The sequence below is a fragment of the Rhyacophila brunnea genome, unplaced genomic scaffold (genome assembly GCF_057557595.1).
Source record: "Rhyacophila brunnea isolate RB1 unplaced genomic scaffold, BYU_Rbru_1.0 scaffold_2, whole genome shotgun sequence".
NCBI lineage: Eukaryota > Metazoa > Arthropoda > Insecta > Trichoptera > Rhyacophilidae > Rhyacophila > Rhyacophila brunnea.
In genome coordinates this window covers 28,706,834-28,731,627 of record NW_028232859.1, presented here as the reverse complement: position 1 = coordinate 28,731,627, position 24,794 = coordinate 28,706,834, and the positions used below count along the sequence as shown (strand labels likewise).

The 24,794-nt window shown below is 30.5% G+C and overlaps 1 protein-coding gene across 2 annotated transcripts in view; it reads right to left on the bottom strand.

Moving 5' to 3' along the window:
• Window positions 1-24,794, bottom strand: part of wry (delta and Notch-like EGF repeat containing weary) — a 252,245-nt gene that overhangs the window by 32,418 nt on the left and 195,033 nt on the right. For both annotated transcript variants that reach the window (XM_085946683.1, XM_085946684.1), the window contains exon 7: window positions 3,469-3,693. In XM_085946683.1, coding sequence (XP_085802809.1) covers window positions 3,469-3,693 — 225 coding nt within the window. The remainder of the gene's footprint in view (window positions 1-3,468; window positions 3,694-24,794) is intronic.

The following is a 24,794-nucleotide window of genomic DNA, read 5'->3' as shown; positions in this document are numbered from 1 at the left end:
TTGATCTTTGGGTTATTTATTCTCAAATTAAATTAACAATTTGTTCAAACGCTGTATTATTATGAGGTATTTCGTAAAACTATATTATTGAATTTTTCATATTATATTTAAATAGTTTTCGGTGTACATTACTGTAGTAATACTTTATTCTCAGAATATGCTGGTTATATAATAGCCTGTGAAAATGTCCGGTGAGATCAATAAATATAAATAAATTATTCCAGTTGATTTTATAACCAATAAGACCAGTAGACACTTTCTGACCACGAGAGAGAAACATTACATTAAAAAAAGTATGTCATATGAAAACTTAGTAAGATCTTAACATCCCTATATTTTGTCATTAACAATATTGATTTCCAAATAATGATCTTAATAAAAAAAATTAAGAATGGTGATATGTATATTGACAAGTGCTCTGAGGCTCAAAATAAGGTGTAAAGTGTAAACTTTTCTCGCGTTACTTAGTGACTAAATTCCTAACTAACAAAATTAGGTTGTAATTTGGGAAAGCAAATTTTGTATTCGAAAATTATTATTAAGTCAAATAATAATTTTGTACGCTGGATGAATAAATTCCGCCAAAATATATCGAGAGTTTAATAATTCGAAAAATGATTGCTTTTAGGGAAATATGATCGAATTCTCGGAAAGTGCTGAGTAGTTTTAATATTTAAAATTTCAACCGTTCAAAAACTCATTTTTTCGCATTGGAGCACTCAATAAACGGAATCAAATTAAAAAAATATATCAAATAAAATGCAAATCCGGTGGCATATTTCCGGGAGTCCGATTTTTTCGAAAATTTGAAATGCTTAAGTGACGTTGGCGGAGTGATCTAAAAATTGGTTCTCCAATCGACAGTACCTACTAGAGTTCCCTTTTGATTGTAAATGGAAAATATTACCAACCAATTTCCATCGAAGATGGGAGGCAATCTGAGCGTTTACCCTTTTGAATAATGGATGCCATTTTGAATCCTTTTTTTGAGTGAAATCAAGCAAACAAAATATTGAAAGCTTTTACGGGGAATCAATAAATTTGCTTTTATAGGTAGATATTGAGGTATTTGTCAGTATGCAGGTAATTATTTTAGACTGTATTCAATGATATAAAAATATATCTAAGTATTTTCAGAATTAATAGGGTAGATTGAATATTTTTACAGCAATGATTTTATTTACAAAAGACATACGGCAATATAAGTTAAATCAGACCATGTAGTTAGTAGTAGGTACCTAACTTAAATAATATGAACCATAATATTACTTCATTTATACTACAAAAATAGTGCATTATGATTTTTGTATAGATTTTTTTTAGTATCATAGAATGTAATGGTTTAAAAGTCATATTTGATTCTAAAAATAATTATTGGCGTAATATGAAACTGTGTTGTTTTTAAAAATAAATTCAATATATTCATTTAGCGCTGACAACGCGACTGGCGCGTGGCCATTAGATAATATTAGCATGGTAATTAAATGTGGTACCTAATTAATTACAGTATTATTTATAAAAAAAATATTTGTACGTGTGAGCCGGAATATCCTAAAGAACACTTTCAGGAAACCACAATTTAAAATTTATCAGCTGCTTGATGTTTATGATCTTTCGGTTTCGTGTTTTAGGAATTTGTGATTTCTGTTATGAATGTAGTCAAAAAGTGAATTGGCTCCGAAAGATCTATTACTTTAATTACAAAATCGCTACTTATTGTTTTGGAATGGCATACGACACACAGTCGTATATGAGGGACAGATATATTATTATGTATATGCAGAAACCCAGGTCCTACCTATATACATTATTCTGAATTGAATTATTATGTCCACAATATTATTTTAATTGTTTTTATTATAGTAGTGCTACAGTCTATTCAACGGGTGACCACACATATGTCCTCAGAGCATCTCTGCCTCGAACTATATCTCTCCAATCGTTCACACTCATCTTTCTGCGTCCTTATTAGTATTATCTGCACATCTCCTTTTGGAGAAAGCCAGGGACCGTATGCCTACTGGGATTTCTATATTAAAAACATTGAGACCTCCTGGCCAGTTTTATTTAACAATGTGACCTGGCATATGTTCATCGTGAGTATAAATGCACCAATTTAGAGTTTCCTTGGTCTTCCAATTATTCTTAATATATCATATAACATTTGTGAAGTTATACTTATGTTAGCGCGTTTGGGAAAATAGATCAGAGTGTATTTCTGGCGTGTGACGAAGTTGCGCGCGCCGATGCAATACAATTTATTATTATGATTATATTCATTTCGGTCTCAGGGGTACATGCGCATGCGCATAGTGTCATTTAGTTAGTCGTTCATTAAACCAAGTAAACAGCACGTGTTGTAAACATAACCAATATTGTGTCATAATAAATATAGGTATATGTTTATAAACAAATTTCTGGAGACTAACATTCTACACTGTTAATTTATATTCATAAAACTTTATTTATATTGGAGTGTATATTTATTTTTCATTGTAAAGATTGTGAATCAATATTTGAGACTATATATATTTATATAAGTATTGTTTATGAGTAAAATTATATATCAATAAATAAATAAATTTTGTGAAAGTTGAGTTGGTAAATAATTAAAAAAATATATTAAAATTTAATTTTTTATTAATTCATCATGGAAACTTCTGAATCGATTAGAACCGCTATATGGCAAAGATGAGTTTTGGTCCAATACAATTATCATGTGCTATATAAGACACAGATGAATCGTGCACGTTTTTATCAACCTAATCTACTGTAATATTATTAGACTGAGGTAACGGCTTATTTTGTTTTATTACGCCAAAGAAGTATAACTTCTAATGCGCGTACAAAGTACACACACCGATTTTTTTATTATAAGTGTAGTTATAGTCACGTACTCTAACTTAAATATTTATTTTTATAGATACAGAAGATAAATGGTATTTCATTAAACGATATCACTGTTATCTAAATTAATAATTCAAAAAAATAAGCAAAATAGTTCCTCCCGTATTTTATACCAAACAACTAGGTTCTGTCGTTTTTAAGGCTATTGGGTTTATTCACTGTCTTAAATAAAATACGTTTGCATGCACTTTTTATTTAATAATACATAAAGTAATTAGTAGTAGGTATGAGTTTTTTAGTCGGGGTCACCAATTTGTAGCTCTTAATTATTATGTTTATATTTGTAAATGATGAGTCAGAATTATTTAATTAATATACAAAACTGTTTTGATTGATGTTTATTGATTTACTTATGTGACAAGACCAAATTTAAAATGTTAAATCAGTAACTCTTTTCTTTAGTGTGCTGTTTTATTACCTAGTTATATTTTCCGTCGATAGTATTTATACGAAAGATATACATTTTTGACAAGACCGTGAACAAACGAAAATAATCCCCTTGACTACAATAGCATAATTATTATTATGTGTAAGCAAGATGAAAGTGTTCAAATTACTCACCAGGCTGGCAGAAGCAGCGATATCCGTCCTCCTGGTCCACGCATATTCCGTGTACGCACGGCGACGACTCGCACTCGTTCAGCGCATGCTGACAGAGCAGCCCTGCGAAACCTCGCGCGCAGTCGCACCTGAACTGCGTCACGTTTCCGGAGCACGTCGCGCCATTCTGGCACGGTGACGAGCTGCACGGGTCGACTTCTTCTTGGCAGTTTTTACCAGTATATCCTGGAAAAGACAGAAAGGTATACCATCAGTATGGGCTTTCAATATGATTGAATCGGAAGAGTTACAAAATAAATCTCTACATCACAGTAAAGCCTAGTGTACCTGCCTACATACCCACATTATCCGCAAACAAATAAACGAAATATAAAGATATTTATAAACTTACTGTTAACACATATTTAGAAATCTAGCCAACATAATTTTTTTTCGACCATATCCGATCCTAATAGGATCTTATGGGCCTCCACAGAGTAGAGGTTTGTATTAAAAGATTTTTTCTTTTTTACGAGAAACGGATGTCAGCCACTTGCTCAACCTATTAGGTCCATACCCTGACTCACTCACAAATTGAAAAACCACGGCGTGATAGTAAAACGCTTAAGCCGCGCGGCCACCGTGGGTGTTACCAAAAACCAAAATATACCTAACGGTTTATATAAAAAAAATATGAGAAAATAAGGATTATGCTAAAATATTACTAAAGCTCTAAAACTTAATCGCCATTCATAATGTGATTAATAATATTATATTATGTGAATATTGCTGTATTAAAATATACAATGAATCTTCTTCTTTTGGCACAGTCTTCCATCGAAGAATGGCAATCAACATCTCTATCCTGGTCCAGTCGTATCAGATTCCCAATATCTTGGAAATTGAGCCACTTACGGAGATTGTGTACCCATGAGAACCCCATAATACATATTTTTGTACTGCCCTCTATCTCGTCTTGCATAATGAGTTGGAGTAAACCATACTTCTGATTGCGGAAAATAAAGCCGAAGTATCTGCTGCGCGTAATAGTAGCCATAAATTCACCCGGCTCATTTACTCGTCATAAATAAATCGATAACATACGGTATCTTTGTCAATAATTTAAAACCATTAACTGTTTTATAATTCTTCTTCATATCAACTTCACATACAGTTAGTGGGAATGGTAGGTATATAACAGTATTATCGTAAAAATGACTAAAATGTTCTCCTAATATAATATAGTAATTTAATTCAAAGCGTTCTTTACTCTTCAGAAGCCACTGAATTATTTGTTTAATTCATTATATAAGATGTAGGTACCTTACCAAAGTAGAATTGTACCTTAAAATAAGATATTCTAAAATAAAATTAGCTGTTATCGATTTAAGTGAGAAGCTCATCATAAGTACCACTTCATAACTTTGCACTCCGGTTCTAGAGTGACCATGATGTAATATGTTTTAAAAATATTATTTTACATTAGTATAAGTATTATCTATTTATTGATTTATAAATATTATTTGATATAATTGTATGCATTGTGTATTATACACAAAGCGTATCAGTGTAGAATAAAGTGCAAACAATGAAGCGTATACTCTACTTTGGTTCAAATTCTGGTGAACATATGTGAATAATTGTAGTGCATAATCAGTATATAAGGCATCTTATAAATATTTTATAAAACATTATAAATAATACCAAAAAGATCGGTCAATGCGCTCATTTTCTCAATTTTCCATAATGCTGTTGAATAGATTAGTATTTTCAGAGGTTGCTCCACATGGTCATAGATGTTTCCATATTAAACGAGTTTGGCACAAGTTAACTACTAGTGGGGTTAACTCCACGTAGGCACATGCTTTCCAAATAAAACAACACCGTCAAGAAAGCGCTGGGCAAACAATCGTCAAAACCACCAAATTGGTGCAAATTCACATACGGAAATAAATTGTTGGAAAAGAATTTTAGTAATCGCCAAAATGGGGCATACGATATAAGTAAAAAAATAATATTGAATCATTTCAGAAACAGATCAATAAGAAAAAAAAAATAAGTTAAGGGACTCAAGCTAGTATCTTTCACTTTCCGGGTGAGTACACTCACCTTTAAACTATTGATCATTCTATGATTCACGTAAATTATTTATAATGAATACGTATTATCATCTGAGGTACCTACTCAGTTCAACTTTTTTTTTATAAGTAGAATTTTTTCAAACGTAAATAGCATTCTTAAATCTTACTGGGATTCAATATTAAATAAAAAAATACTATACAATATGTTCGACGTTTTATTTTATTTTTTCCGTAGCTCATAACTACATAGTGAGATTATAAATATCAAATAATTCAATTGGTAATATTTGATCCAATACAAAGAGTTGGGAAACGAATATTTCACTGGTCGACGTTGTAAGTCTTTTCACTTGAAAGCAATATCATTTCTCAAGGCCGGAAACTTTAAGCAGTGGAAAAACAACCCAAATGTACTTATCATATTTTATATATAACATAAGTAAGGAATCGAGAAAGACTCTTGTGTTTTTGGCAAACACTTACATTTTCATTGACGTCAGACCGAGAAGCAAGCTTGCGTAAAATCTCATCGACTTTGACGTCAACGGTGTATTGACAGTTAAATTTCAAAATAAAAGCAAATTTTCCTCAGAGCTTTTGATCAAAGAAAAAATACTCTTAATCTTATTAAAAATATTATTTTCAAGCTCTATATTTGACATTTTGAAAATAATCCTGGTTTTTAATTTTTTAACTAGGTTCTTAATTATCTAACTACTGGAAATATATCTTTTGAGTTTGAAATTTTGGGAACTAATGTATGAAATGTTAAAACACAAACGATTTTTTAAATCAATCTTTATTAGGTGTTAATGGTATTAAAAACGTCTCGAACAACTAAAACTGGTCTCGGTGGATTATTAAAACAAATAGAAAATGACATCATATATAAATCGTTATGGTTTTAGAAGCAAAGTTTCTGTTAAATCTATATTTGAGATATTTATGGCAGCGATTTTGGGCTATAAAAAAATCTTTAGAACGACCACGAAATAAATTATTTCAAAAAAACTTAAATTGAACATTTGCAATCACATGGACGTATCTTGTTAGCCTGTCTTCTCCTATTAGCACAACATTGATATACATTAATTTATTTAAGTTATATGTAATAATAAGTAATAAGTTTTATGAGGATATAGGTATAGGATCATGAGTCGGATCTGCGCCCATTATAATTATTAAGAATTGTATTATTTTAGAATGCTATTATCAAGACGGGGTTTGGTTAGTTGTGTGCCAAACTTACATTTCGAACAAAGCTATTATTGTGCCTGTGGTGGGTATACATAACATTAGTTTCTAGTTATTAATACGAGAAAGATAAAATTGCAACTTATCAACAAAGTATAATTAATTCCATTCCACTTTTTGGATTGTATATAAAATCAGATGAATAAATACACAATATTTTGGTAGAAAAAGAGTTCAATGCTTAAGTAAATTCATTCAGCATGTTCAGTCAGTTCAAAAATACTTAATAATAATAAACGTAATAATTGTTAATCAAATTTAATTAAAATACCAGTAGTGTCGATAATGAATGAAAAAATGGGACTTTAATTTTTTTTTGTTAAATTATTTTAATATTTCCTTTTATGGGTGAAACTTTTATAGCTGTATCGTAGGTGTAAATAAATAGCTTTGTATCTTCAATTGATAATCTGACATTACAATTTGTTAATCTGAAAGTTTACCCGTAAATAATCGTCTTAGGCAAGTGTTGAAGCTAATAAATTAAACCATCTGTTTACTCTCCCGATGGCGGTGCAAATATTTTTGCTTCGAACTCTTTGTTCTACAGCTTGATAAAGGTGAAAATGTCAAAGTTGCGATAACATTTTTGTTAGCAAAGATATCACCCTATGCCTGATCACACAACTTAACTAAGCAACAAAAAAGAAAATTCCATCTTGTTCTCGTAATTCAACCTTTTGCACAAGATTCGGTATATGTAATAATAACTTAATAATAATAAATAAATAAATTATGATTTTGTTTATAATATGCTTTACCATATCTTTTATTAGATTATACTTATTGGAATTGTACATCAATAATATAAACTGGCAATTTTAAAATGTCTATTGTTTTTGTAGAAATATGAATTATTTCTCCAATCATATTTGAAATTTCATTGAGGAAATCTATAGTCTTGTGGATGGCCAAGCGGATAAATGAGTCTATCGTTGGCGAAGATCACATTTAGTTTTTTGATCATATAGCCTTCAGAACGATGACAACCGGCAAAAAACAGCTATTGTTTTCGGTCTGGTGATCGGAGACACAAGAAAGAACTCCATTCAAATAGATATACCAAATTAAGAGTGGGTAAGAAGTATACGAAGCTAATTTTTTGTATTGTATAATAAATATGTTTGTCATAAACGAAAGTGTTTATATTGCGTTTATCATATTATATTATGTAAATCCCTATCTCTTTCTGTCTTTTCTTATTATCCTTATATAACGAATTATCAAATCTCAATCACAATAGGGTAGGTACGAGATTGACGTACACGGGTTAGAATCCCGGGTCTGGCAAAAATCCAAATGTTGTATTTCAATGTGTTTTTTAGACCCAAAGTATGGACCTAATAGGTTGAGCAAGTGGTGTACATCCATTTATCGTAAAAAGAAAAATCTTTTAATACAAGGCGCATATATGATCTTAGTAGGATTGGATATGGTCAAAAGAAAAAATAAGAAAGAAAACGGTATATTGATAGTAAAGTTAAACATATGAAAAGTTACAACAATTGTATGAAGTATATTTAGAAGTGAATTGTCATCAGTTATGTATATGCTAGTAGATAATAAGTAGACATGTATTTTTATTAACACTGTGACCACAAACTTAAAAGTATTTATTTGACATTCAACAAAAACTGTTGCACGTAAATGATGTGTTGATATCTTTTAATTGTTCTGGCGAATAGTTTAAATAATGAAGAATTAAAACGTTGTAAGTGTCTTCAAAATGTTTTTGACAGATTGGTAAAATATCGTGGAAGAATAGATAGTTGCGTAGAAAATACGATACATTTAGCGAAACATGTAAAACAATCAAGAAAAAAATGTGTTATTTGTCGTTGAAATTCATCAAAACTATTTCTGTATTAATATAAGCAATTATTCCAATAATTCATAATATTCTATGCATAAAAAATATATCCTCCTTTTTATAAACTCAACTTAATATAGTAATACTACTTCTCACATGTTGTACATCAAAAACAAGTTGATCGAAAATCAAGCCTTTTATTTAGTTTACCATGAGTAGGGAGGGATAAGAAAAAGGTTTTATAGTTTCGGTTTCATTCCGACCATTAGTAATATGTAATAAATTGCTTTTAGTTGGCAACGCTCAGTGAGAGGGGATTTATTTCACAGCTTCTAACAAAAAAAAGTTATTCCCCCAAAGTTATTTTGTTACTATTTCCGGCAGGGCTGTTGACGGCATTTTGCATAAAGGTAAACAAACACCTGACAAATTGGCTCACATCAAACATTTTTGCTCCCGTTTGTTCAGGTTTAAATTAACTTCGGCGCTATGTGAAATAGTTATTTACATGGTGTTCGAACGAAAGAAATTTTTGCAATTACACAAGCATAGAAAATTATGAAACATTATATTATGTAACAAGAGCTTTCAAATATTCTCAGTTGCAATAATAATTATTTTGTTTTTAAATCACGTTAATGCAAGTAAATATTATGTAACAAAGGTTTTTTCCAAATTTAAGAGAAAATGTCACCAAGTGACTGCAAATGAAAACAATACTTGAGTTATTTAGATAAAACTCATTATGCCTATTATTCCCAATATACTATTGTATCATTGAGGTATAAACGATTAAAGTTTTACATATCTTATATCTCACGTGGCTTTATTTTAGTATACAAGATAAATAAAATAATAAATAATAAAATTGACATAGGTGTCGATATTTACTTTTCAAAACGTAACATGACTACGGTCGTCATAACGAAGGAAAGTAGCTATGTTAATTATTTATGATACTTTCAATTATATAATAAAGTAATTCAGAGGGATTTTGTTCCAAAAAATATCTCAAAATATCGGTATAAACATCATTGTCAATATCAAAGTATTGAATAAGTATGATTTAACGTGTAAATTTATCTCACCGCTTGTTTTAGGGGCAAGAACATCTATATAGCTGAAAAAAAAATAGATTGGAAACTTTTATCAGCTCTTACATGGGCCTGACTGGAATTGACATTATCAAATAATTTTATATTCGGCAACACGACTCGATTTGCTCTAAAAATTAAGTTGTTGCCATTTATTTACGCTGTGTGGACTAGTGCTCAACAGCCCAAAACGAGTTTATGGTATTATAAATTACCTATGACAAATGATTTTATTAAGTTGGCAACTTTTTTCCTTGTGCGTTCAAGACTTTTGGTAAGTACTACCTGACAGTGGCGAAGGATGGAGGTAGGCTGCTAAGATCCGACATAAATAGTGGATATTAAACTTTTTTCAGCCATACGTACTTATTTTGTTTTCATTGAACTAAGACTACAGTTTGCAGAAAGTGTTCATTAGTTTTTATAATTCTGCCTATTATATAATTAAACTCTGCCTAAACGAAACCATACTAGTTTTGGTTTGCTATGGGCGATCCGATAAAAATATTGCACATTTTTTTAGTCATAGGTACTTGTTTGTTTTCGTTCAATTTATAATACATATTGCGGACGGTGATGGTTAGTTTTTTTTTAATTCATTAGTCCTGCCTAAACGAAACAATAGATAAAAAATATTCTTCTATCTATAAAATAATATGCAAAATTATATATGACTTTATGGCATAATTTTAGATATTTTATAAATAAACAAATCTCATTTGTTGACTATTTCTCTCTTATGGCTTGGTTTACGCAGAGTTTAATTGAATTTAAAAAAATAGTCAACACTATCTGCAAATTGCAGTCTTGGTTCAATGAAAAATAATACGTTTGACTAATAAAATATAAAGTACGCACTATTTATGTCAGATTTTAACAGCCTACATCCACCTTTCGCCAATGGTACCTACTCAATTTTCCAAACTACGCTAAACACCTATATTAAAAAAAGACTATACTTTAAAAACGTATTTATTGGCTATAAATTTCTGCAGAGCAGCTAGTGAATCTTTTGAAAAAATTGTTTCGGTATGAAAATGTGGTTTTCATAATAAGGTTGTCAGTAAAACCGACGTAAAACACTCTGTACGCATAGCCTTTCTTTCCCGCCGCCCGTCACTAAAAGTGTGATTACCGTTCCCAGCCTCTGTAATTAAAAACTGTCGGCTTGAATTTCGGCTCGTATAATTTTGCTTAATCACTTGATTCCCAAATAAACGTCACCTCGTGTCGCGTTTGATCGAACTGGGATGGGAACGCGATCCATTCTCCGTCTTGGATCGGCGGCGCCGGGACGCTCGGGCGAACAGCGTCAAACCCAGCGGATATGACGCGCATTAATTGATCCCAATTTAATTAATTGATATTTCGATGAGGGATGAGGGTTACTATTGCCTTTCGATTTTAGATTATGCAATTTAATTTGATCGGTTTTTCTTTTAACCACATTCAAGAAAGCAATGAATAATGGCTAATTAATTATATCCAGATAGAATAATTAAAAAGAAAAAATTGAAAGACCCTTATTAAGATAGCTTGACTTCATGAATAGCAACACCATCATAATGGATTTTCAAAATTGTAGAGCCACATCACAGTACAGGAAGCGAGGAGAGATGCCCTGGAGAAAAGCAAGATCCACAGGCGACTGTAGATACAATACTGATAACAGAGCCAACGAGTGACTTTTGGAAGAAAGTAGGTTATAGGGTTACAAAAAATAATACACAATCTGTCAGTAATTCTTATTTGTTTTCATTTAAATTAGAGTAAGAATTGCAGATAGTGTTAGTTAGTTGTTAAAATTAAAATAAATTCTACCCATAACAAACAGTAAGAGTTCAAAATTATTATATGCCTACTTATAATAATAAGTATTTTATTTTTAAAAGGCTTTGAATTCGACAGCCTGTGACAAAATTACATTTCAAATAATCTTCCGATCTTCTTATAAAATATACTGGTTAGTGGAAACTCATATCTCATAAAACTTAATATTAAATCGAGTGCTTGCTACAGCAGCCGCTGGATACATATGTTGGTTGGTCTACAAGATAATGTAAAATACTCTCGTTAGACTTTTAATAAGTACATTATATTTAGGCTCTAAATAATCGCATAGTAAAGAGTCTTAGCTATTAAATAATGACAAAATAATACGACAAATAAAAAGAATGTGAAAAAGATTGTAAAATAAAAAAATAATTAAAAAAAAAATACAATAATGCTACCCACTACAGGCCCGACTTTAGCGAAATGGTACTGTAGTCAGTTACTTGCGGATAGTATATTTTTGGTTGATGATAAACATAACGTTGATTTTTCAATTAGTACCAATACCAATGTAAAGATCCATATTATTTAGGTACATATTTATTGTGTTGCGATGACATATCCACATATCTTGAAAAAACTAACTCTTAGTTTCTGTTCTATAAATGGTAAGTTACCTGAATGTAGAACAATCATATTATAATCAAATTAATCTACATGGTTTTTTTGACATAGTATTATAGATTCATTCATTAATATTATCTACCGGTATTGATATATAATTAAGTATATGATAGCTAAATAAGTACCTAACAATGAAAATCACGTCATATTATAATAAGACATCTCACATACAAATTGATTCATTAAGTATATCATAATAGTATCGTTTAGAAGCATTGGTATAGTTTTGATCCAAGCCAAAGCTTCCGAGTAAGCTTGATGAATATCTAGAAATCCTAGAAAGGAAGACAGACAAAAAGTAGGTATTTTTAGGATGATAATGTCACAATAATCTAGAAATAGATACTAGAATCTGAATTCATTCTAACAGACTTATTTAAATATGTCTATGACGTAGGTATAAACTTTTTTTATTTGATTTAGTATAATAACAATAAGAGTGGTGTGTATAATATGTTAAATTGTACCTACTTATAAAATTGTTATTTTCTATGGTTACGTTTTTTTCTAGTTGCCGATTTACCCACTACTTAAGACGTGTAATCACTTTAACTATAAGGCAAGTACCTACCAAAATATGACATAATATTCTATTATACTTAACATTGGAAATGTGTTTTAAAAAGCGGATATATTTAATCTTTCAAAGTAATAATTGTTCAAATAATTCAAAGAATAAGTGAAATTAAATTACCATAATGTTTGACCAGTTGTGGGATTAAACCCGTAACTCATGGTTTTGTTTTTATATATATAGACATAGTAGGTACTATATTTAACATCTTATTTAGTGATAGTGACAAGGAAAGTTTTTCCAACATTCTGCTCTTAATTTAATATGTATTTCGTATTTACTTAAATAACGAGTTCCAAGCATACATACATACCTTGAAATATCCACTTAACTGGTAAGTAAATCATTATTATTTTAAATGCCTATATGTGTACCGTTCACATTTCCCTCCACGCTTTGTCAGCATGGAATAGCTTTTATTAACAAGGGGTATTCAACGTTATATAAAAAAACAGTTTTCATATCTGTTATATTTAGTTATATTTCATATCCAAAATATTATCGAAGTATGTATATAAAATAAATATTTTAAATAATATTTTCATTTTTCTCAAGCTTTTTTCAATAATGTTGGGTACGCCAATGCATTTTATTATTACATCATCAACATTAATATGTTAGAATTAGAGGTTTTAATTATTTTTGTTTTTGTTGGGTAAATACTCCGAAATAATCAGGATTATTTTATCGATTATATTCATAATATGGCGTTTATATGAACATGAATATAAATATTAAATTTAGGAATTAAAAAAAATAATATACATAATAAACAACAATTTTGAACAATGGTGAAAAGTTGGTTTGGTAATAAAACATTAGAGTAAAATTTAAACAGTTCTCCAAAAACTGCTTTCAAAAACCATTTCTCGTACGCGCGTCAATATCGTCGTTACATGGAACAGTTTTTCATGTTTTGTTTATAACGCCAAAGGATAATAAAAATTGGTCATGAAATTCTATTCGTCCAAAGTAAAGTAAAATACGTAAAAAGCACACAAAAATATGATCGCTGCGTCGTAAAAGTAGCATTTTTATGGACGTTTTTAGATCTTGCCAGAATAATAAATAGGTCGGGAATTCGGTAAATTCAATGAAAAAACAGAAGAACTCTCTCAATATACGACAGTTTCATCAAAATACCACTGATGTACAATAAATTATATACCTATTTCTCTAAACAAATACGTATTTATAAATATTATTGATTATATAATGATTTATATTATTTTCTGTTAAATGTCGATAATACTTTAGAAAAGTGTTTGGGAGAGCGGGCAATTAGAAAATAAATATGCATTATTGATAGAACCTAACTATCTATATTTTTGTTTCGGTCTCTAACATTTGAATTTGATTTCCTATTCTCACGCGATTAAAAATAAATTGATATTATAGTAGAATCCATAGAAAAGGATAACAATTATAATATAGAAATGCGTTGTATTTTCAATACAATGACAAAAAATAGGTAAATTTTATAAACACATCTATAACATATTACATATTAATATATCAATCATTGAAAAATTGTATTCAGTGCAGAATGTAGTCATTGTTAGCTAAATGATATATTTTGTCAGTTTTTTTTTTTAATTATTCTTTATTAATCAAAAAATTATTCGTGTGCATACAATTTATTATAAATATTATTTTTAGGTAGAAACATATAAAGCTGGCCGCAAAACATTGTGTTTGTTATTCCTGTATTAACTGCTGATGTGTAACCAGCGTCGTCGCGCCCGCCAACCCGAAGGATGTTATCACAGTTTTACGAGCTTTCACCAAGTGGCTGTATAAGCCTCCTATTACGATTTCCTTACCTGTCTTTTAACACAATAATGACTAAAGCGAAAATTCTCCATATTTTATCTCAACAAAGGTATAATGTTGGTATTGCAATATATTTTGTCATGTTGTGTGATGAATTGTTCATTATTGTAATTTAAATTTCATAAATAAATAAAGCACGGAGTGTCAGAAAATCAAACTACAAATAATGTAAAAAAAATCTTTATACAGTCGCATCATCAACATCCTTCATAATAAGGTATAATGTGTCAAAAAATCCTTTTAAGAGAGGGAAAGAGAGAGATATATAACTTCAGGATGTATTTTTTCTATGTTAAAGTCACTATATTCCAGCGCAAGCCCCGAAAACTCACCACTAGAATACTGTCGGCAGTTCCCAATAGGACAATCATGTCCAATGCAATTCAAGTATCTTCCTCGTGTGTGATACATTCATGCGCTAGTACAACTACATTTCGCTTTGCAAAACAATCTTTTGCGTTAACTATTGAGTTTCTCCGACTTAACTATGGTAAAATCAGTTGCACAACGATAAAAAAGATATCGCTGAAAAATCTGCTAATGCACCTCCTAAATATAAGAAAACCCTGAAAATTGTATAACAGCGTATCACAAAATAAAACGAAAAACCAAAATTTTTACTTTTGTAACTGTGCTTGCTTAGATATAATATATAAGTACCTACCTTTATTTTTTAATAAAGATTATATTTGTCCGAGCATTTTCTTTAACATATCCAAATGTTGTATGAATTAATTTCATCAATGCAAAATGATAATATCAAAAATACGCCACTAAAAATGACATAAAATAATATATAATGTTAACTGTTTAGTACCTATCAATATAAGTACTTTTTTTTTATTTATTTCACAAATATCATCAAAAGATTTTAAAATTTCTACTCTACTATAAAATGCTATTTTCTCTTGAAACTTATGATAAGTACTGGAATAATGATACATTCATAAATTTTGTAATGATACATTAAGATGTACGTTTAAGGGCCCACATGCTCAGCGTAGGTCAAAATGGAGCTTTTATGTTATTTTCAGAGCATAACCCTGGACATTCCTTAAACGTTGTAGATAATCTATTTATATAATTTTGAAGCCTTAATATCCTTTATATTTATTTTAAACATTTGATGACTGCATAAAGTATTTTTATTACATAAAATAGTATTCTTTTAAACCTCTCACTCTAATGTTTTAGAATATAGTCATACAGTTAACCTAACTTAACCGAAAAACCTTTTTTTTTATACTAATCGTGGATAAGAGTTCAGTAACTTTACATTACCAAGCAATTATTTCTTCGATTCTCAAGTAAAATAAAAACATTATTTAGAAATCTGATTTATTTGGTGTATGTATATATCAGTGCTATTCTCAAAATCCCGGAATTAAAAGTTTTAACAGGAATTGCAATTACTAACTACAATCTATGTAACGTTATATTATTACGAAATTTTTCGAATAAAAATGATTTCAATTCAATTCATACAATCATATATAATATTATACTACAATATTATCAAAATGATTTTATTTCAGGGCGAAATAAAAAAAAACTTCCGGTCCGTTTTTTTACGTGTTGACGAAGGAATAATAAACAAAGAATCAGTAAGGGCATAAGTACGTAGGTCGGGGGCAATCTGGGGGACTAATTACGAAGCGAAGGACGTCAGACGTGTGAGGTTCGTCTCCCTTTTTGACACGACCCCCGTTACTAATATATATGAGAAGCTATATATATCTTCCACAATGGAGATCATTTCCGAAGTCTACCAATTACTTCGCAGCTTGACCTTTTGCCTAACATCAAAGGATGACATCGCTTGTCAGTTTTTCGATATCGATAATGGTGATAAGCAGAAATATAAAATCAGATATCTGCAAAGTGAGAGGGACATGATAAAAATAGTATTTTTAATATTAAAAAATGAATTGATATACAAATATCGAAGCGGGAATAATAATTGTATGCTTGAGCACGATACCTAGTATCAGGGTTTTTTGACAATACCTACCGGCACATTAATAATTCGTGAAATTGTTTGACTGAGAGTTAATTAAATTACATTTTGTATATAAACAAATGATTACAGTTTTCATAGATGTAGGTGATAATAATGTGAAAATTTGCTAAATCATTTACAGCCATTTTAATCATTATACATAATAAACATTTTTCCATGTTCACTTTTGTATATTATATTATATTATGTTCAATACTGCTCAACTATTTAAAGATTAAAAGGCTTACATATCAGGATTAAGTATTGTAACTCCTAGTTATTTTTAACATTATATATACGAATGATTTTTTGACGGTTATATATTTTGCATTGAAGCTATATTTAAATAGACGGGGTTGCGTTTTATTTCGATATTCATGAATTAAATATAATAAGTAATCGATTTTCATTATGCCATTTAGATTGAGTTATGAGCACTATTTAAAAATGAGAAGAATCTGGATGTGTTTCAAACGATTGTTTTGAAAAGTCTTCAGATATGCGATGAAAAATATTAAATTAGGTACTAAGTTTATATATTTGGTACATTTATATATGATTCACTAAACTGTTTAGAAAAAATCATAGTATCCTTAAATCTAAATTGTTAGATAAAGCTTGCAGCAGACAAAGAGAAGTAGAAACGATTTATGGCCAAGATATACGTGTGGTTGTACTAGATGCTACAAGATAACAATTTTATTATCATTATTTCCCAAAAAAAAAATATTCGAAAAATCGATGAAAACTCTTATTCATTTTACTTCTCTGGTGATCTTCTGGCACTCAGTTTTTTTTCTTGACCATTATATTATTATTATGTGAGATGCTATTCACTCACACGTATTTCGTAATAAATATAACGATGCCAGCCTCGCCAAAAAAATGATTACAATGATATCGCCAGAATAGATGACATACTCACAAATGAGGCCAAATATATTTCGCAAGATTTTACAATCGAACACCTTTAGTTTCTGGGAATTACTAATTAATTAAATAATGTCTACGTCACTGAACTTTAGCACTATACTGGATACAATAATATTTTACGTAGACAGTTTTTCGTGTTTCATGATAATCTGAAGGATTTAAAATACCTATTGAGACGATTATAGTAGGTACTAATTAGCGTTTGTGGTTTATATTCATTCCTTATGATGTGATTATGATTATTAGCATGTGGTCCGAGGTAGACAAATTTATCAATTGTCCCCAAAGAGATAGGAGCTTTATAAAATTTTAATGTTTTCAAAGATAAAGTGACCAGGAAAAATCTTCATTGCTTTAAGATTATAGAGCTTCCATAAAATGTTTTACGTATATCAGTATTTTTTCTAACATCTTCGTCTGATATTTTGTATCAGTTTTATTGACATGTCTGTAAAAGCTTCGGTTTTCAAATAACTTGTCGCTTCTGTGGACGCCGGATACCTTTCCGTACACAGCTTTACAATTCCGATGAAATACTCATCTTGCTGAGTGAGCAGATAAAAAGTCAAGTCATCAATAGATACGATATCTGATCCAATGTTAAACTTTTCTAGAAGTAAATCTGTATCTAAGGCAACTTCAAGTTATAGTCACTGAACTTTTATCCTTATAGTTTATATATATTTGAAATTAAACAAATTTTTATTCAATTAATAATATGCAAGATTTAAAGACGTATTATTGGTTATTGAATATACATCAACATGAATTAATGGAATTTCAGATACTCGTAGGATATTAGCCGTATAGCTATAAGTAAATTATAGCGTGATTAGTATTGTACTGGATGCTAAATTAGTAAATCACATTAGTTGGAATTCGATGGACGTAAGTCAAGTTCAAGTCTAGTTTGGTGTAGATATTATGAAGAAAACAAAACCAATTCTATGCTTTTTTACCTACTATCAATTTTTGAAACTATTATGATTGTAAGGTCCCGGTTTTAAATCTATTTTTTGTAATTTTAGGGAGTGCACGTAATAAATAAATATATATATGTGCAATATTTTCTATGTAAACAAGTGGCAAACTTAACCATTCCCTACCCCACAGAAACTCTACACGCATCACTAATTGGATCCCTGCAAAATTATTTTTAAGGAATTTTAACGACCTGCGTAAAAATGGGGCGAAAACATACCAAAAAGCCAAATATGCCAAAACATACCAAATTTTAAATACGCAATAATTTGTAATGTTCTTATTTTTCTTCACCTCTACACGTAAAATGTAATACTATGATTCACCAGTATAAGTTGTCAGCTGAGTGAGAGAGCCACATGCTAATATTTGACATAATATTATCATTCAATACTTTTTATACTATGGTGAGCTTAGTTCTCAATTCAACCACCTGACGATTTATGATGGTAGGTATATCTATAGTGTTAATGGTGGTCACAATTAATAAAATTTATATTTTGAATTTGATTTCATTTTGTATTTTGAATTGTAATCGAGATTATCTACATATTATAAATAAACCTTGTTAAATACCCTTAAAATATTTTTTTTTATTCATCAATAAATATGTTATGGACCGTAGGTAATTTATAATTCTACAACAAATGGTTACTATTCTTTCCACAAATTCATTACTGCGTTCATTATTTTGTAGTAAACGGTTCTAAGACATTGAAAAAAAAATATTTCTGTAATTTTAATCATAGTTACTATATAATTAGCTATTTTTGTTTAATATTTTTTGACATTTGGGGTTCCTTGTAAGCGTGAGTATTCAAAGTTCCGGTAAATCCACCCCTGATATAAACTAGGTCAAAACATTGTGAAAAAAAATCCTATTTGAAGTAAGGTTTAAAAACAAACGTAATTTTGTATGTTAAGAATACACGTAATGAAAATATACTCTAAAAAGGCAATTCACAAATTATATCAAAACAAACCAATTTTCAGCTTGGTTCATAGTATTATTTTTTTGACTTAAAATCTGAGGATATCAAATTTGTTTCACTAAAACGTACCTTGTATCGTTATAATATTTAGTACAACCTGAATTATGATGGGTCAATGCCTAGGGGTACCGCGATTATCCCTTACGATTCGTGATATAGATCACGTGCTTATTTTATTATGCATCACCATCATGTTTATCGTAAAACTTTGAGAGCCACATAATCTAGATTTATTACTTTGGCCCAGTATTGGATACATTCCTATATGAAAGGTCAAATCGATTTACGTTTGGCAAGTACTGCTCGGGTAGCATCGTTAGCAAAAGATTGTCATACACCAACGACAACAAGTAATAAAACCGGACCGGTAAATTAATTGCTAACGTTATTAAATCAATATGTCTTGTAATGGTAGTAATGATAACTGTGAGAGTATTTACTAGAACACTAGTGAAACATGGGTAGATACGTCATGATATCTTTTTATTTGTTGGGTTGGTATTATATATTATGCTTCCTCTTAACAATGGGTTAAGCACGGCGAATGTACGAGGTCACCATTGTAAAGGAGCGATATTCGCGTTGTATGGCTCATGGCCAGAAAATATTCGCTGTAGTTCGATACAGTGTCGGTGCTTCACGGAGATAACCGCATTGACTCTACTCAATTCCTGACAAGACATGGTGGCTTCGCTGGCAAGCTCTTTGATCTTGGTCTTGTTGCCTTGAAATGGAAGAGCTGTTCAAGTCGGTACAATCAGCTGATTATCAGACTGTGCGACCTGGTCGCCACGAAGGCCAAATTTTATTGCATATAGAAATTTGCGGCATCATACTGCCAACGTGAAGATCTCTTCACTTGAATGTTCTTTAGTTTTGTATTAGCTTTTGTTTTTCAATTTTTAATATTGCCTCTATGTGCTCAACTCTCCCATGGGTACTCTTAACTTAAAGTAACGTAAGGTCCCGTGATACGTCCGATTAAGACCGGGTATGGTTTGTGGGGCCATTAAATTCGATGTCGGTGTTTTAACATGCATTAAAGGCTCCCATATTTGCCTTGCTTGGGCCATTGTGAAGGGTAATCAATAAGGTCATATGAGTTACAACGTAGGATATAATTTTGTATGACTTGTCAGTGCGCGTGTTGATGGTACCGAGGCCCACAGTGTACTGTTTGAGCCGGTGTCGCCAGTTGGCACATAACTAAAGTAAGAAAGATTGCCTACTCGATGCTCTAGCTAGGTGAAGGACACGCCAAGCCTCTTAATAACGTCGGCATGAATTGCTGGGAATTTTGAAGTGATATATAAATCACTTTTACAATAACTCAAGATCCTCAACAATATGGGGTATAAAAACAAAAATGCATAAGCTTATTTTAATACACATATTTAAAAACTTCTATGTTCAATAAACATGGTACCTACCTGAAATAAAACTTATACAAAAGGATGAGACGTTTAAAATATCCGGCTATTCAGTGATTTCTATGACTTTTACGATAGTAAGTTACTTATATAATACAGGTATCATCATCATCAGCTGGGGTCGATCCACTGCTGGATAAAGGACTCCCTTAGCTCCATACACTCTGCTTCGCCGCTATGTACATCCAACAAACTTTACCAGTTTGTCCATCCAGCGGGATTTAGGGCGTCTTTGTAAACGCTTAGTACCTCTTGAGTACAACTTTACTATATGACGGCATTGTTGTTCACTTCCTGAGCGACACATTTAACCTATTGCCATTTCATCTGCTTAGCGACCTCTATCGCACGCGTACTTTTGTCTGCTTCATTATCTATTGGTTTGTTTTGTATCTTTCCGCGTTATGCTTAACATGAACTTTTCCATGTTACGTTCTGGTACTCGTAATTTTTTTTATTTATCCTAATATATTATCTAAGTTGTTTCACTCGCATACGTAATTGAGTAGTTCACAAGCATAGTGAACCAAGTCCATTCTGGTTATTTTTGAGTAAGCTAGGTTCAAACATAATATTTAAGTATTTCTAATTCTGTAAGGGTATAATTGCCATTATGAAGTGTTACTTTGAGTACATTTAAGTTGTTTTGTAAGGGAAATCATACCCTTACAGAATAAGAAATACTCAAATATTATGTTTGAACTTGGCTTACTCAAAAATAACCAGAATGGACTTGGTTCACTATGCTTGTGAAACACTCAATTAATAGTTGGTAGTACACATTTGTTGACAATAAGACACGGTTTCACCGAAATTATATAGGTATAGAAAAAACATCTTTGCATACAGTCCGGATAATCAATGAAATAAGTTATTTATTAATAAAAACTAGCACTTTTGCACCCTCATCGGTCTAGTTAGTAGAGTGGTCATCTTTGTTTAAATAAGAAGCTATGTGTTACGGGTTTAAACCTAAGGCTTGTTAAAAATAATGATATTTTTTACAAATTGTATTAAATTTGACCCAATAGGTCGGAAAAGTGTCTTAAAATACATACTCTATCTATTTTATATTTTAATATAATAGTATTATTGAAAATATCGTAAAATGGACTTTTTGAACCTAATTGTATCTTAATTAATTAGGTATAACTACAACTATAAGCTATATAAGTCAACTAATATACATAAAATATTCTTACATAACCATTAACGTTGGTAACCGGTAGATATTAAAACGGAGTCAAAATTTAATAATTTTATAGTACCTATGTAATATATAATCAGCACACCGTAATCCGCTATTTGTCCTGGATTATTTAATAAAACCCTTCCATAGAGTGAGATGCAGAGTCTTCAGGTAAAATCAGGTTGAAGAAACCGCCGCGTTATCCGGGAAATATCAGGATTTTCCTTTGTCCCATCAGCGCTTGACTTTCCCACAACTTTGAATCAGGCAGTGTGTTAACCTCTGTGGAAAACGATAAAACCCTTTGAACCAACTCTCTCTCATCCTCCCTTTATTCTCAAGTAAAATCCCGTATGGCCAATTCCACGAGATATATTATTTCCTCAACTAATTTTATTTGGGATAGCTTAGCGCTCAAGGAAAACTATTCAGGTAATTTTTGATACATTATAACAAGAAAATATCTGTAAAACCTTTCATTTTCGTATGGTAAGTAAAACAAATTAATTTATAGTTATCGTTAGAAATAGATATTTATATTCTACTGATTGGAAATGCCTCAAACTTCATTATATAATTGTGATAATATTTTGTACCTAAGCCGAGTAGAGAGTATTTTTAGATTGGATACGAGGTTACTTTTAGTATACCATTTATACTGACCGGTAGAGTCGGAAGACAAATTAACCATTTGGAAAACATAAAAGTTTAGGTAGTACTATGTGTCGATTCTCGGAATTGGCCAAAAATTATACTTTATTTTGTAGATCTTGGTATAAAAACACACTATTAATTTATTTAAGTTAATTTGAGATGTAATTTAAATATCATCATCATATTATTTGCAATACTGCGAAAAGGAAAGGAAAAACACTGTCTTCCCGTATAAATGATGCATACGTGTGATAACAAGAAAACTTATGTTCTTTATTTTTAATTTTAAACCAATCTACGCAGCTTGTCATTTAAATAAATTGGGAAGAATTTTATTAAATTTGCTTGTGCAATGTCCTCTTTATGATTGTCAAAGACGAAGGCTCGTTTTACCACTTTATAGATTGCTCAGACAAAAATCAAAGCATGACACCTACAAGTATAAATTTAATTATACTACCACATAACTGTAGTCAATATGTAATATTATGTACCTAGATATTATTATGAATAATATGTATTGTGTGCTTTTTTTTGTAATCATTAATATTATATAAATATAATTATAGTCCACAGCTAAATAAGCCTGACAGGATACAATTCACTGCTGACCTACTAATTACTAATTAATTACCACATTTAAATATCATGTTAATTATATCTAATAGCCAAATTATGCAAATGCGCCAGTCGCATTGTCAGCACTAAATGGGTTTAATAAATAAATAAAAATGGGATAAAGACATATTTTGGAAAATTTTACTCTTTTACACCGACGATATGCAGGTTTGTTATATGTACTATTACCAAATATAGACATCAGGATGCCGCCGACATTACCAGTTTAAATATTATGGTAAAAATTTCGCGTCCTTGTACTAAAATTTGAAAAAATAATACTAATATCTTAATTCCTTGCTCTTTAGTCGAAAAAAAAATAGTACAGCACTCCGGGCGCACCTTACAATTATTGAATGAATTATGTCGTAGGTTTTTTAGAATAACAATTTGTTGTAACTTTCAATATCTACGTTATTCATGTAAAAATAAATAAAAGCTGTACAGATAATCTCTGTATTTTCATTCTACACTAACGCGTATTTTCAATGTAATTATGTCAACCATCTTGGCAATGAGGTATCATCATGCCGCCCTCTCTCGTCCTCTTTAGTTAGTACTAGGGATAACGAGGTGACAGTACTTATACTATATATTTTTTCCTTACCAAAAAAGTAAAAAGTAATATTATAATATTATATCTGCATATATCCAAAAAAATGAGAAGCGCAACGTGGCATAGAAAGATTCATGTTGGCCATAACGCGGAAATATTACGATGTAAATCAATGTATTTCTAGAAAATGAAAAGAATATACAATGTTATAGTGGTCGCCAAGTAGATGAAATGTGGTCGCTCAGCAAGTGAACAAATATGCCGTCTTCCAGTGGTAATCAAGGAGCATGACCACAGGAATACTCTAAAACTAGCTCATAGCTCACTCATAAAGTATGGTGGGTGTATGTAGTAGCGAAGAACTAGGCATCGAGAAGAGTGAAATGAGTTAGGGTAGGCAAACATCTAACAGTAGATCAACGCTTATAATAATGATAGAATTTTGCCTGCATGTTCAATTCACATGTGAAATACAGCTCAATATAATATGAATAATATGTTATGAATATATAGTAACCTTTGCTTATACAGGTCGGACTAAAAATATATGTAATTGCATACAAAATACGGATGCATTCAATGCATGTGTAAAGTCTATGCATTGAACAAATACTAGTGCCTAAATGTAATAAATAATATTATATTTTATATATTTTTTAAAGTTCATGTCAGGAACTCCCAAACCTTGGAAGTGGAATGCCAACTTTAGAATATTTTAAATGAGTCGAATTGAAAAATAGATATTATTTTATATCTATATAATATTAAACAGGTATATTTTGGTACATACACTTTAATAACTTTAAAAAATATTTTGTTGGTTTACCAAACTCGTCTTTGATATAATATGATGATTCCAGTTGAGCTTTATAATGTCTTTTGAAGGTGTACT